At 44.0% G+C, this 13,185-nt stretch overlaps 1 protein-coding gene across 2 annotated transcripts; it reads left to right on the forward strand.

Annotated features, from left to right (window-relative positions):
* Positions 1-254: 254 nt before the first annotated feature.
* stat3 (signal transducer and activator of transcription 3 (acute-phase response factor)) lies at positions 255-12,846 on the forward strand. Of its 2 annotated transcripts, XM_070980283.1 has the most exons (24): positions 258-487; positions 3,694-3,843; positions 4,381-4,624; positions 4,742-4,834; positions 4,958-5,039; positions 5,167-5,267; positions 5,374-5,525; positions 5,866-6,024; positions 6,384-6,476; positions 6,626-6,685; positions 6,798-6,827; positions 6,922-7,015; positions 7,103-7,150; positions 7,309-7,392; positions 8,079-8,177; positions 8,270-8,405; positions 8,500-8,552; positions 8,638-8,732; positions 8,872-9,011; positions 9,094-9,315; positions 9,450-9,492; positions 10,205-10,264; positions 11,320-11,417; positions 11,666-12,846. In XM_070980283.1, exons 2-24 carry the CDS (start codon positions 3,716-3,718, stop codon positions 11,704-11,706), a joined length of 2,355 nt encoding a protein of 784 aa, XP_070836384.1. In that variant the 5' UTR covers positions 258-487; positions 3,694-3,715; the 3' UTR covers positions 11,707-12,846. The 2 variants fall into 2 exon arrangements, with proteins under 2 accessions (XP_070836385.1, XP_070836384.1); XM_070980284.1 differs by lacking the exon at positions 10,205-10,264 and having other exon boundaries at positions 255-487.
* Positions 12,847-13,185: the final 339 nt, after the last annotated feature.

The raw sequence follows: 13,185 nt of genomic DNA on the forward strand, positions 1-13,185 counted from the left end.
GTGCTCGTGCCCCCTCCGCAGCAAATAAGCGCGCGGGCCTTCTGTGACTTCCACGCGCAGGGAGGGTGCGCAGGCGGGAACAGCGCAGTTGCGACAGCAGTAAACACGACTTTCTCAACCAACCTCACCGTAAGTCCCGCCTCATTATCTTTGAGCCAACATTCTGATTGGCTACAGTAGAGACGGCGATTATTATTGGCTGTTGTAAGTGTCAATAAAGTAGTTCATGGCGTTTGTCTGGCTGGAAACACTGCAGTGAAGGAGATGGGCTCTCTGAGCAGGTCTTTACGTGCGTTGGAGAAGTGTTTCGCGTGTTGGCAGGATAAGCGACAGAGTTCCGACCTTTTTCCGTGTGTTCTCCACTTTTGTTCGCTAAATTTTTACAAAAGTCGATACTGACCGTTACTGGCAGTTTTTTTCAGTCGAAAGAGTTTGAGTTTTTTTTTACGGAGCAACTTTCTAAAGGAGTAACGTAACATCGAGTTAGGTAAGCGACTTTACCGACTTCTGCTTTTGGCGTTTATTTAACACGTTTTCTTGGACCTGGCTCGGGTTTGTTGTCATTATTATGTTAGATCAGAGCACTGTGATGCACGGAGAGCTCTGGTATCCGCTACAGTACCGAACAATTGCAGCATTGTGATGAGGTTATAAGTTATTCATGCTGGAGAAACCTCTGTGCTCAAGATGTTGCGTAAGTTACAAAAGTGTTACTACATTAAATCTTCAGCTCTTTACGTCTGCTTGCTCCTTATAATATTAATCTTACCACCAAGACTCTCAGTCTTGGTCGCGTGGAATTATGTCTTGTTTCTGGATGGCCTAGTTTCACAATGGTCTAACGTTACAGACGTCAGGTGTCATTAAACAGGGCTAAACATTAACTCAAACCTCACCTGGATGCATGTTTGGACGGTGAAATGCAGGTAATTGTTGTGCTTTTGCCTTCGGATGTCACGCCCATCTCCATCCCCTCCGCGGGACAACATGTCTGCCACCTTGCACTGACTCTCCAGTCTGCAGTAGACTTGGGTTTGATTTGGGGATTTCCTGCCCAGATTTGAGGTGTATGGCAGAGGTCTTCAAAATGCCATCTTCACAGATGTGGAGTCACAGTGATGCAGTCTACCAGGCTTCAATGCCGTTGATTGTGATCAGTGTTTTCTGGCTGCCATGAAATGCATACAGGAATAACACGCATGATAGCGGCTGCTTTTGTTGTCACCTGGGTTCGCACACACCATGAAATGAAAAGCTTCCTTGAGTGCTGCTTTCTTTGTGTGTTCAAGGAAATACTTCCTGGAGCATCAGGGCTTCAGGAATCACATTGTACTTTACAGTTAGTGCCAGGTGACCGCAGAGCATTGGAAACTGGACAAACAGCACACACCTGTCCGGCCTGGCAAACGTCTGAAAAAGGCTGTTAAAACTCAGACAATGTTAAAACTGTAGTGCTTAGGCCAAATGCTTACCTTGGCATTTGAATCAGTATTTGTATAAGATCACCATCTTTCAGTCTGTCTCCAAGGCCTCAAATCATCTGATACAAACAGCCAGCAATTGTGGCGTTACCTCAGTACCAAACATTGTTTAATATAACTATGAGTCAATGATAAAGCAGCGTTGCACCTCCTCTGTGGTCATTGATAATCCTGCGGCGAGCTCGCAGATGGACTTCACCATATGTCAGAGCAGTCGAGTCATTTGGTGTAGGTGGTGAGTTTCATGGTAACTCTGTAATTCAGTGGAAATACATGGAAGGACGTGATGAAGGTAGTGGAAAATAGAGTATACAGAGGAGGTCAGATTATGCCCAGAGGTGTGTAAATTGTACTAATTGAGCCTCATGGGTCCTCTCTTTCCTGCTCAGTATGAGAAATGAAATACCAGGGCGAGATACGGTCAACCCAAATTCACCAGAAATGGAGAATAGAAACTATTTATTCGGATGATGAAAAGGAGAAAGAAATGCTTTTTGACAGTGACTCATTTCACGGGCCCAGAAATTCACACTATGCAGATGCACCTTTTTCATGTATGTCAGGGAAAGAGGAACGGAGGTCTCATGAAAACCATCACATTTGATGGACTATTTCAGTTTTGCTTAAAAAAAAAAAAACCCTCACCCAGATGTCTGCTTGAAGAGAAGAGGCTTCTTTGGGACACTGAAGGGATTGAGGTGAAACGTAACATGTTTTGTTTCAGGCTGACCTAAATAGAAACTACATGATATTAATTCTTACACTCAGTTAGCAGGTAGATCAGTATACCCGTACGATATTATTCAGTCCATTAGAAGTTACTGTGCTGTTTCACGTTGGTCATTTGAAGTCCTTTACACAGGTGTAATTAATAACCTCCATAATGGTTTTCATTTGACAATGCCCTCACACCTAAATTGTTAATATTATGGATTACACCTGTGTTTTCTGTGCGACTGTGTGTCAGAATCTTAAGTAAAGGACACTTTTGCAAAGCCTCTAATGTTCCTTCTTGTTGACACCGTGAGATTAGAGTTGATTAACTCTTTTGTAATTACTGAGTCTGTGGTTAGTGATGGTGTTATGTCGGATTGTATCACACTGAGAGGAGTTTCTGTTACTCTGTCCTCTCAAGTAAGTGAGTGGGTAAAACATCAAGTGCACACGTAGATGAATTAAAGACGGAGTTTATCAAGTGCAGTTTGAGTGATGCAGATGTTGAGTGCAAATTTGGGTACCTATATGACCTTTTCACATGCTACCAGCACTGTGTTTGATATCTGTGCCTTCTGGCAGCGAGAGCACCATCTTCGCTCGTGGAAACAAAGAGCCGAGTCTGGTTTCTTGTCAAGAGCGTGTTTGAGTCATCAGTAACTAAGGAGCAGAGCTATGCTAAATGTCTGTTCTTATATCTAAATCCTGCATACTGTACTGTGCAATACAGTATTGTGCAACCAAGTACTACTCTGACTTTGACTCAAATCTTTGATGATAATGCAATAATATGTAAAAGTTATGTAAGAGGTTTAATGAGAGGCTTCAGTTGGTCATTTAATACAGATGCTCGAGGAGACAGATTTCTGCTGGCTTTACTGAGTGTCTGGTTATTGTTAGTGGACGGTCTAGAGCCCTCAAGGGACGAGTGTAGCCTGCTGTTGGTAAGATGAGAAGGCTAGCTGATCCCCCCCCATCCATGTGCATCTGATGGATGATTGTTGCAAACAGCTGAGTTAGGATTAATGAGGGCATATTGTTCAAGTTGCATTGTGCTCATCGGAAAATTAATATGAAGGAAATGAAAAAGTGCCAATCTTGTATTATGTCGAAGAATACGTTCCTGCAGTAGCGTTTCAACAGCTGAGAAAAGGAAGTGTGGTTTTCATTGTTTCCAGCGAACACGGCAGGGGCAAACCCTCGTTAAAAGCGCACAAATTCCTGTCCGCTTAGGGACTTGTCAGCTGTTCGTGTCGACCTATATTTCTTGGTTGAGACTTAGTGTTTCCCTGAACAGGAAGTGACTGTGCTGAAGACGAGGCCTCGAAAGGGCCTGTCACGATTTTGAGAGAAAACCTGACACTTAGTTATTTCTTGCTGACCAGTGTGACAGTTATTCTGTTAAGACGTGTGACTTTGTGTTTTTAATAAGCAGCAGTGAGTGCCATCCCAGAGAGTGCTGCTCAATTTGTGTATTACCTCCATCTCTTGTGTGCAGGTTTCAGGAGGTGTGTGTCAGGATGGCTCAGTGGAACCAGTTGCAGCAGCTGGAGACCAGGTACCTGGAGCAGCTGTACCACTTGTACAGCGACAGCTTCCCCATGGAACTGCGGCAGTTCCTTGCCCCCTGGATTGAGAGTCAGGACTGGTGAGAAATAATTGAGTTCCTTTTGTTTCTCCTCTTTGATAACAAATGACATTAAATAGCTTTTATCCTCCTCTTCCTCCACACTGGCAGCGGGCCATTCACCGTGACTTGTTGATGGCTCGCCGCACCGACAGCTATTGTTTTATCATTCATTGTTACCCTCTTCCTTATCACGCCAACTTCTTCCCTCATGACGCCACGGCAGAGATCTCATGCATAATATTCATCGCACCATTTCTGTGCTGAGTGATGAAGTAGCGAAAGAGGTTATGTTGTCTGTTTTAGTGCAGATCCGGTATCATTTAGGCATCATTTCCACCAGCAGCCATTCAACATGGTTCTCTATCAGTGTGTATTTTTATGTATCTCACTCATATGCATAATTATCATTAGAAAGAAATATTCAGTTGTTCCCCTTGGTAGTTTCCCAGGTATCTTGTGGGATACAGGGTGTTTTGATGAGATCAAAAAAGCAGATGTGAAGGTGTTTAAAGGAACTGGAAATGATCATATCCTGATTATATTCTCCTTTACCAGGGCTTATGCTGCCAATAAAGAGTCGCACGCCACCCTGGTGTTCCACAACCTCTTAGGGGAAATAGACCAGCAGTATAGCCGTTTCCTGCAGGAGAACAATGTCCTCTACCAGCATAACCTGCGTCGGATCAAGCAGCATCTGCAGAGCAAGTACTTGGAGAAGCCGATGGAAATCGCACGCATTGTCGCCCGCTGTCTGTGGGAGGAGCAAAGACTGCTGCAGACTGCCACCTCTGCTGCTCAGGTAGAGCTGTGCTACGCTGTGGTATTCATATTATATGAAGGAGCTTCAGTTCATGAATGCATACGTACAAATCAAGTCATGAATAGGTCTTCACAATGGTTTGACATTGTGTTGCAGGATGGCCAGGCAGCCCATCCCACTGGCACAGTAGTGACAGAGAAGCAGCAGATCCTGGAGCACAACCTTCAAGACATCAGGAAGCGCGTGCAGGTTAGTTTCCATCAGTGACTCGCTACTTAAGAGCTTTAAGATGCAGTATGAAGAATCCTGAAGATGACTTGAGTCTGTCTTGTCATAAATACATAAATCGTCCTGTGTTTTCTTTTTCTTCAGGATATGGAACAGAAGATGAAAATGCTTGAGAACTTGCAGGATGACTTTGACTTCAATTACAAGACTTTGAAAAGCCAAGGAGGTACGTTCAAATTCACGTTTCTCAGCTTTAGCAGTGATCTTTAACTCACAGGTGAAGGTTCATTATTCGCTATAAATTGACTGAATCACATTTGATTGCTGTCCTGATGTGTCCTCCCTCTGTCCAGAGTTGTCCCAGGACCTAAACGGGAATAGCCAAGCAGCTGCTACCAGACAGAAGATGGCTCAGCTCGAGCAGATGCTGAGCGCCCTGGACCAGCTCAGGAGGGTGCGTGTCTATGCTTTGTCATGTTGTGTCAGAAAAATGCGAGAGACTTAACAGCCATCATCTCGGACTTATGAGTTTAATGTGTGCTGTGCTGGTTATCTCGTAGCAAATTGTGACAGAGATGGGAGGCTTGCTGACCGCCATGGATTATGTCCAGAAGAACCTGACAGATGAGGAGCTGGCAGACTGGAAGAGAAGGCAGCAAATTGCCTGTATTGGAGGTCCACCGAACATCTGCTTGGACCGCCTCGAAACATGGTAACCAGGCAAAGTTTGAGCAGTTTCCTAAATATAATGGAAAGTAAAATGTGTGTTTTAAACTGATGAAAGCTTTGAGGAAATACTTTGGGCTGTGGGCTGCACTGAAACATAGTTAAATATATCTTTTGGCCACAAATCAAGAAATTGCTTCAAACTATAAGAAACGCAGCACCGTTTTCTCTGCTCTACTTATCGTTTTGCCGATCTCCCTTCATCTATACCAACATCAGCAAAAAAGTTTTTTGCAGTCATGTTCCCAGCCACAATTATTCTCTGGTATTTGCCAGCAGAGGCAGGTTTCATCAATATCCTGAACTGGGTTTCATTTTCTGACCAGGATCACATCTTTGGCTGAGTCGCAGCTCCAGATTCGACAGCAGATCAAGAAGCTGGAGGAGCTTCAGCAGAAGGTGTCCTACAAAGGAGACCCCATCATCCAGCACCGGCCCGCCCTGGAGGAGAAGATCGTGGACTTGTTCAGAAACCTGATGAAGAGGTACTGCATGCAACACATCTTCTTCTTAGTTTGCAAAGTGACAGTGGGAGATCAAATTGATTGCTCTGCAGATGTGTTTGTAATGTCCAGTTAGATATATGTAGTGTTTATTTTGTTGTGTGTTAAACTATGCATGCCTTGAACAGATTCAGAGCTCGCAATTAAGCTTACCCATGTTACTGAGCTTTCAGTCTCTAGGAAATGTGATGACATCTGAGTCTCTGAACGAGGACTGAGATGCCTCTAAAAGCTGCAGATCATCAGCGAAGGGACCTTTGACCTTAGGTTCTCTTCACCAGCTGTTGTTCTGATGTTTGCTGGATTTCTCTCTCTGAAACTTGATCCCCTCTGTCTTCTAGTGCTTTTGTAGTGGAGAGACAGCCGTGCATGCCCATGCATCCAGACAGACCTCTGGTCATAAAGACAGGAGTGCAGTTCACAAATAAAGTCAGGTAGGACCCTACCCCCCCAACACACCTCAGAAGCAACGAACATCATTTTCTACATTTCAGTGGCAGCTTTTTATAGGTGCCATTTGATGGAGCATCACTTGATATCCTGATGAATTTTGTTGACTGTCGTTTTTCTCTTATTTTTCCAGGTTACTGGTAAAGTTTCCTGAACTCAATTACCAGCTGAAAATTAAAGTTTGCATTGACAAGTGAGTTTGTTTGGATGTGGAGGTTTTAACATTTGTATTAAGTCTTCATCAGACTCTGACTTTGACTGAAGACCGCAGGAGAATTTACTGATTTTAAATGTTTATTTTTTAGGGAATCTGGAGATGTGGCTGCAATTCGAGGGTAAGATTTTAAAAACATCTTTTCAAGCCTGAGCATTTTCTGTTCAGCATTTCAGAAAAAAGTCTCACTCTCTGCTGTTCCTCGATTTTCTTAGGTCGCGGAAGTTTAACATCCTCGGCACCAACACAAAAGTTATGAACATGGAGGAGTCCAACAATGGCAGCCTGTCAGCAGAGTTTAAACACTTGGTGAGTTATAGAGGTGAAGCTGGTTGAGTCAAAGTTCTTCGCTAAAAGCCCGCTATGGAGCACTGACTGACTTCCTGTTTGTTGCAGACCCTGAGAGAACAGAGGTGTGGTAATGGTGGCCGGACCAACAGTGACGTAAGTGCTGTTTCTAACGTTTGGTGGGATGCTGTAGTTTAATGCTCAAATTGCTCGCATAGACACTTGTTTTCTATGTGTAAGGTTGATACGTTTTGTTTAAACTTGATCTTTGATGCTTTTATACACAAGAGGTCTGAATAATCTGCTTTCTCCAGGCCTCTCTGATCGTCACAGAGGAGCTCCATCTTATCACTTTTGAGACAGAAGTCTATCACCAAGGCCTGAAGATAGATCTGGAGGTCAGTATCGTGTCTCTGTGCCACAAACTTTTTCAGTTTAACTTTCATGTTAGACCAGAAGTCAACAAAACTGTATGACAAGCCATATTTTTAGTTTGATTTGTACAACTTTCCCCAATAGTCTGTGGGTGAGAAATGTGTTTCCTTTAACGTGCAGACAGCAGACACTCAGGTGTCATAGTAGTATGTTATGACCAAGTTAAGTCTCATGTCCAACATAGCATGCATTGTGTTTCCTCTAACCTCCTACGCACCTCATCCGTAGTGTCAGGACGCTGAGTCAAAATCCAACAAGCTGTGTCGCTGTCAAAGCAGCTTCCACAGCGTCTGAAACATAATCATTTGACAGGTGGTATTTGTTTCACTTCCTTATTATTATTTAATGTGGGTGAATCAGATCATTCTTTCATGAGCCGCACATCTTATGTTGGGGGTGTTACATCTGCGTGGGGTCGCTGGACAAAGGACAACCCCTTTGCATCAGAATATCCTGTGCTAAGAACAGCAGCGTGCTCTCTAGGTGTAAGAGCAGTAATAACGAGAGTGCGTCCTGAGGAAGTCTCGTAATGAGACAGCGTGCTGAAATAGAAGCAGGAGCATTTTCGCATCGTATTGCGCGAGTAAATGTCAACAAGAGAAGATGCTGAAAAACATACTGAAATGAATGTTTTCCTCCATTTGTGCAGACTCATTCCCTGCCTGTGGTGGTCATTTCAAACATCTGCCAGATGCCCAACGCCTGGGCCTCCATCCTGTGGTACAACATGCTGACTAACCACCCGAAGGTGAGACAGCACCCTCTGGTGGAGAGGGACTGAAATCTGCAGTTTGCAGTGGAAAAAATGAGTTGTTTTTAAACCCGGGTGTCTCTGCACAGAACGTGAACTTCTTCACCAAACCTCCAGTGGGGACGTGGGATCAGGTCGCTGAGGTGCTAAGCTGGCAGTTTTCCTCCACCACCAAGAGAGGCCTGACCATTGAGCAGCTCACCACGCTGGCTGAGAAATTACTCGGTGAGGTGTCGCGCCTAAAAGTCTCCAAAAATGTTTATCTTTGCACTGTGCCATGTATTGATGAGGGATGTCATTCTGTAATTGTCCAATCCAGGGCCTTGTGTCAACTACTCTGGCTGCCAGATCACTTGGGCCAAGTTCTGTAAGGTACTGCCAAACACAAACGGTTCCCTCTGCCCTCTTCCCATTGTACTGCTTCGATGCGAGTTATTTTTCTCCTTCCTCTTCTCAGGAAAACATGGCTGGCAAAGGCTTTTCCTTCTGGGTGTGGCTGGACAACATCATTGACCTGGTGAAGAAGTATATCCTGGCCCTGTGGAATGAAGGGTGAGAGGTCGTCCTTTGTTTGTTTGCTCAGTCAAGTCCCTGAGCATTCTTTTGCCCGTCAGCTGCAATGATTTTAAAATAGAGTTGGCATTTTTAAACCCAGCATCTATTTATGTGATTTCCTGTTGCTCTCCTGAAGGTATATCATGGGCTTTATCAGTAAGGAGAGGGAGAGGGCTCTTCTCAGTCCAAAGCCGCCGGGCACCTTCCTGCTGCGCTTCAGTGAGAGCAGCAAGGAGGGCGGCATTACATTTACATGGGTGGAGAAAGACATCAGCGGTGAGTATTTTTGGACTTCTTCTTCTACTGTTTCCAGGTTATTTTCTGTCCTGACACTGAGCTTCCTCGGTTGTTGTTATAGGAAAGACGCAGATCCAGTCAGTGGAGCCGTACACCAAGCAGCAGCTCAACAGCATGTCTTTCGCCGACATCATCATGGGCTACAAGATTATGGATGCCACCAACATCCTGGTTTCACCTCTCGTGTACCTCTACCCTGAAATCCCCAAAGAGGAAGCTTTTGGGAAATACTGCAGACCAGAGGCAGCTCCTGAACCTGAGATGGGAGGAGACCCTACGGGCAGTAAGTCACTGCCTTGTTTGTTATGCCGTCAGTGCAGTTGAAGAGGAACACATACTGCTTTACATGCATGTTATTTCTCGCACTTTTTAATGTGGTCGGTAGTTTTTGTGCTGACATTTTCTTTTTCCTGACAGCTATTCAGCCATACTTGAAGACAAAGTTCATCTGCGTTACCCCGTAAGTATCTCCCACTTCTCCCTTGTCTTTAAGTATTTACGGGAAGATCTCATGCCACCCAATGACCTCCACTTAAGTTCGCCCTTATCGCTAGCCGTTACTGTTTCTTTTTCGCAAAGACAAGAAATTCTTTCTTAATGTTACTGCACTTCCTTTTTTTAACGTTTTTTTTTTTATAAGTTGCCAAATGTCCAAAGAAAAGAGAATAAAACTGTTTTCACTTGCACTGTGAGTCATCAGCATTATTGGAGGAACCACCAGCCTGAATGTGCATCTAGACAGACTGCAGTTCACACCTGGCAAAAAGTGTGGTTTCAGCCTCTAAGCACTGTGCTTTAGATGCAGTTTTACTTCTATTTTATCATTTCTGAATACTGTGTGAACACAGCCAAACTGGCCAAAAGAATCTAATTAGCAGCAAAGTAAAAATGTGACCTCTGAGTGCAAACCCATTAACAGAGGAAGAACAAATGAAATTTGAATATTAGATATTCACAACTAACATGTGTCAGAAATACTGAACGCAGCAAAATGAAACATGGACTCCGAGTTCACGTTTCATTACCAGCCGAGCATCGCGGTGCGACGGTGTGAGGTCGACTGAGGTCAGAGGAGTGTGTGCGCAGGCCAGGCAGCCATGTGTGCTTTGGTTGGTCGTGGGTTTGATGGCGTTGTGAGGTTTGCTCAGCGAGATCCTGACCTGTCTCCGTAGGTGTCCCTCCGTGTTCATGGACTTGCCGGACAGTGAGCTGCTTGGGAACGGATTCCCAGGGTAGGCGCTCGGGGAGAGGTGGCATGTAGGGCTGTGTGTGCATCCTGTCACTTTGTTTGTATGTTTGACGGGTGGGCTTCAGGGACATTGGTGCAGCACCCCCCACATGCATACTGTAATTCCTGTTCGTTTCCAACTCACCTTTCCTGGCGCTAATACGAGAGCATCTCCCCGCCATTCCTCAGTTTGTCATTTGGTTGAGTTGTTTGTCCCACTCCCAGACATTTGTGTCATAATTCCACCACCAAAGCCATCTGTATGGATTCAACAGTCCAGAGTATTTCTGCTAGAATTGTTTGAGGAAAACTGATGAGAGATTTCAGACAATAGTAGCACTACCGATGAAAATCATGTGAAAAGGCAAAAGCATGTCAGTTTGAACAAAGACGGACACAAAAGAAAAGACATTTGTGCTTTGTTAAACCTGACTAATGGTCTGTTCGATCCACTTAATCCACTGTGCTAACCAGCTGTTGTCACGTTGACTGTAGAGTAGCTTTCATTAACATCAGTGTTAACCATAAATGCATTTGTGTTAGTGTGCTCAGCACTGCCTGAAAGAGAAGTGAGAAACGGCATGCAGCATGCCCAGCATCTGCCCAGTTTCGTTTCTAATGGATTTTGCTGTTTAGATCTAAATTATTCTCAGTATTTTAACACAGATGCATCCCATTTTTCATCTGCTCTCCTTCTTGGCCTTGAATTTGCACACCGACACGAATGCTGAATTACCGTCCTGTGATGAGACTCATTAACCACTCATGTCTATTAAACGACGCAGCCAATCACAGCCCGTTTGACTTGTGGTAGCCCTGTGGTCAGTGCGATGAACATGAACACTGACGCACACAAGTTAAGGGGTGACTAATAGCTCATCACTTGTGGTTGTGTGCCACAACAACAGCGTCGTCACTTCAGTTATATTGAAAGTATGTTGACTAACACAAACAGCATCGCAGGTATCCGTGTGTGTGTGTGCGTGCGTGCGTGTGTGTGTGAGCAGCAGTGAGCGTTTCAGTTTACAAAACATAATTTTCCTCTTTGTTTTTTCACAGCACAAACTCTGGAAACACCAGCGACCTGTTCCCCATGTCGCCTCGCACGCTCGACTCCCTGATGCACAATGAAGCTGAAGCAAATCCGGGACATTTGGGTGAGTCACAAACACACCAATGGTGCGCGCACACACACATACACACATATTTGAACTTACGTAGGCGCCTACTGACGCAGTGATTTCCTGATACTGTGCCCTCTAACCTTAACCAACACCACAAGAAATGTCTTCACCATTACCTCAAACTGGTCCTCACAAACATAGAAGAAGAATAACACACACATACACTGCAGGACTGGATTGATAAGTGATTTTAAGAGCTCGTGTTTGGATTTCCTCCACAGATTCACTCACTTTGGACATGGACGTAGCCTCTCCTATGTGAAGACATTTGTCTCTTGGTTTTCGTTCTTCCTGTGTCGGGATTTGATTGTCGCAGAGGATCCAGTGATTTCTCTCCTCCTGTGCACACGGTCCGCCTGTACAGTTCTTAGTCCAGTGTAACAATGACTCACGTTCACGCCACAGGGAATTGGATGATGCTCTTTTAAAAAATTGAAAACCTAAAAGCCCTTCGACTGTCCACCTGTGTGTCAGCCTGTCCTCTCACACTGACCGGGTGCCTCTGAAGCAGCGTCCTGCTCCCATTCTGTACTTCCCCGTCTTGGTAGCTGTCCTCAGTACCTTTCAGTATCTCGAATTGTATTTTTTGAAAACATTGTATTTTTGTGTTGTCGACTTCTAAAATGGTTATGAATTCATGTGTTTTCTCTGAATAAGATGATGTAACGAGTAATTATTGTATAAGCTACGCCGCTTTGGAACTGTGCTTTGACCGGTTTTATGCATTTAATGGTCTTTTAAAAAATGTTTTGTCGCATTTGTAGTCCCTGCCAAATGTAATGTCACGTGTTCCACAATACCTCGGTTGCACTTGAGCTAGGTTCTGTTTCAGTATGTTTTTTTGCTCGAAATGGAACATTTCTTCTGTTTCTCGGAGACATCTGAAGCGTTAAAAACCTGTCGAGAGAAGACAAAGAACTTAAAACGCCTCTGAGGTTATCTTCCCGTAAGCGCTTTCCCCCTCTAGTGTTGTGAGAAATTACGTGACATGACCTGTAGAAGTGGTGCTCTGGTAACAGCTTTCTTTGTCACTGCCACTTAAATATTGTAATTTGTCATCATGTGAATTGCACTCGCTTTTGAAATGAGTAGTTTTGATATTTTTGTTGCGTCTGAATTCGACTATGATCAGATATGTGATGTAAATCCTTTCATGAATTTATTTTAGGACAAGCTTGTCATCAAATTAACCATGGACTTTTGAAGAAAGATATCTCACTCTAACAGAGTGTACACTTTAAGGTGTGTAGCGGTTGAACCTTTCATAGGGTTGAGCAAACCCCGTCGGTTGAGTTTCACATTTGTTTGTCCGTCATGCCATGAAATGTCACGAGGTTTCTGTAAAATATTCTGTAACTATTCATTGTTTGACAGAAGGCAATAAAAACAAGTTAGCACTCTAGTCTAATAATGTATTGGTGTAATTATTGACTTGTAAGAAATGTATACAAACATGTCAAATATGCAAATTTAAATTCTGAAGATGTCCAGATTATACACAGCATCATGTCACTACTTTAACAGGAAGATGTGCAAATTATTGTTGAAAATACAGCAGGCGGGCAACATCTACAAGGACCAAATATGAATAAATGAATATACAGCTGGTTAAAAACAGCCGTTCTGGCTGAACTTTATGCACCGCAGTGGTGTGAAGGACAAATTAAGATTCAAAGTGATGGAAGGAAGTGAGGCAGTCTCTGTAAGCTGGGTCAGAAATGATCTAATTTTAAAGTTACGT

Source organism: Chaetodon trifascialis, chromosome 15, assembly GCF_039877785.1.
Source record: "Chaetodon trifascialis isolate fChaTrf1 chromosome 15, fChaTrf1.hap1, whole genome shotgun sequence".
In the NCBI taxonomy this organism is placed as follows: domain Eukaryota; kingdom Metazoa; phylum Chordata; class Actinopteri; order Chaetodontiformes; family Chaetodontidae; genus Chaetodon; species Chaetodon trifascialis.

Coding starts and splice junctions, on each gene's coding strand:
- stat3 (XM_070980283.1), top strand. CDS start 3,716: ATGGCTCAGTGGAACCAGTTGCAGCAGCTGGAGACCAGGTACCTGGAG. Junction 7,151..7,308: donor GTGGCCGGACCAACAGTGAC/GTAAGTGCTGTT, acceptor TGCTTTCTCCAG/GCCTCTCTGATCGTCACAGA. Junction 8,178..8,269: donor TGCTGACTAACCACCCGAAG/GTGAGACAGCAC, acceptor GTCTCTGCACAG/AACGTGAACTTCTTCACCAA.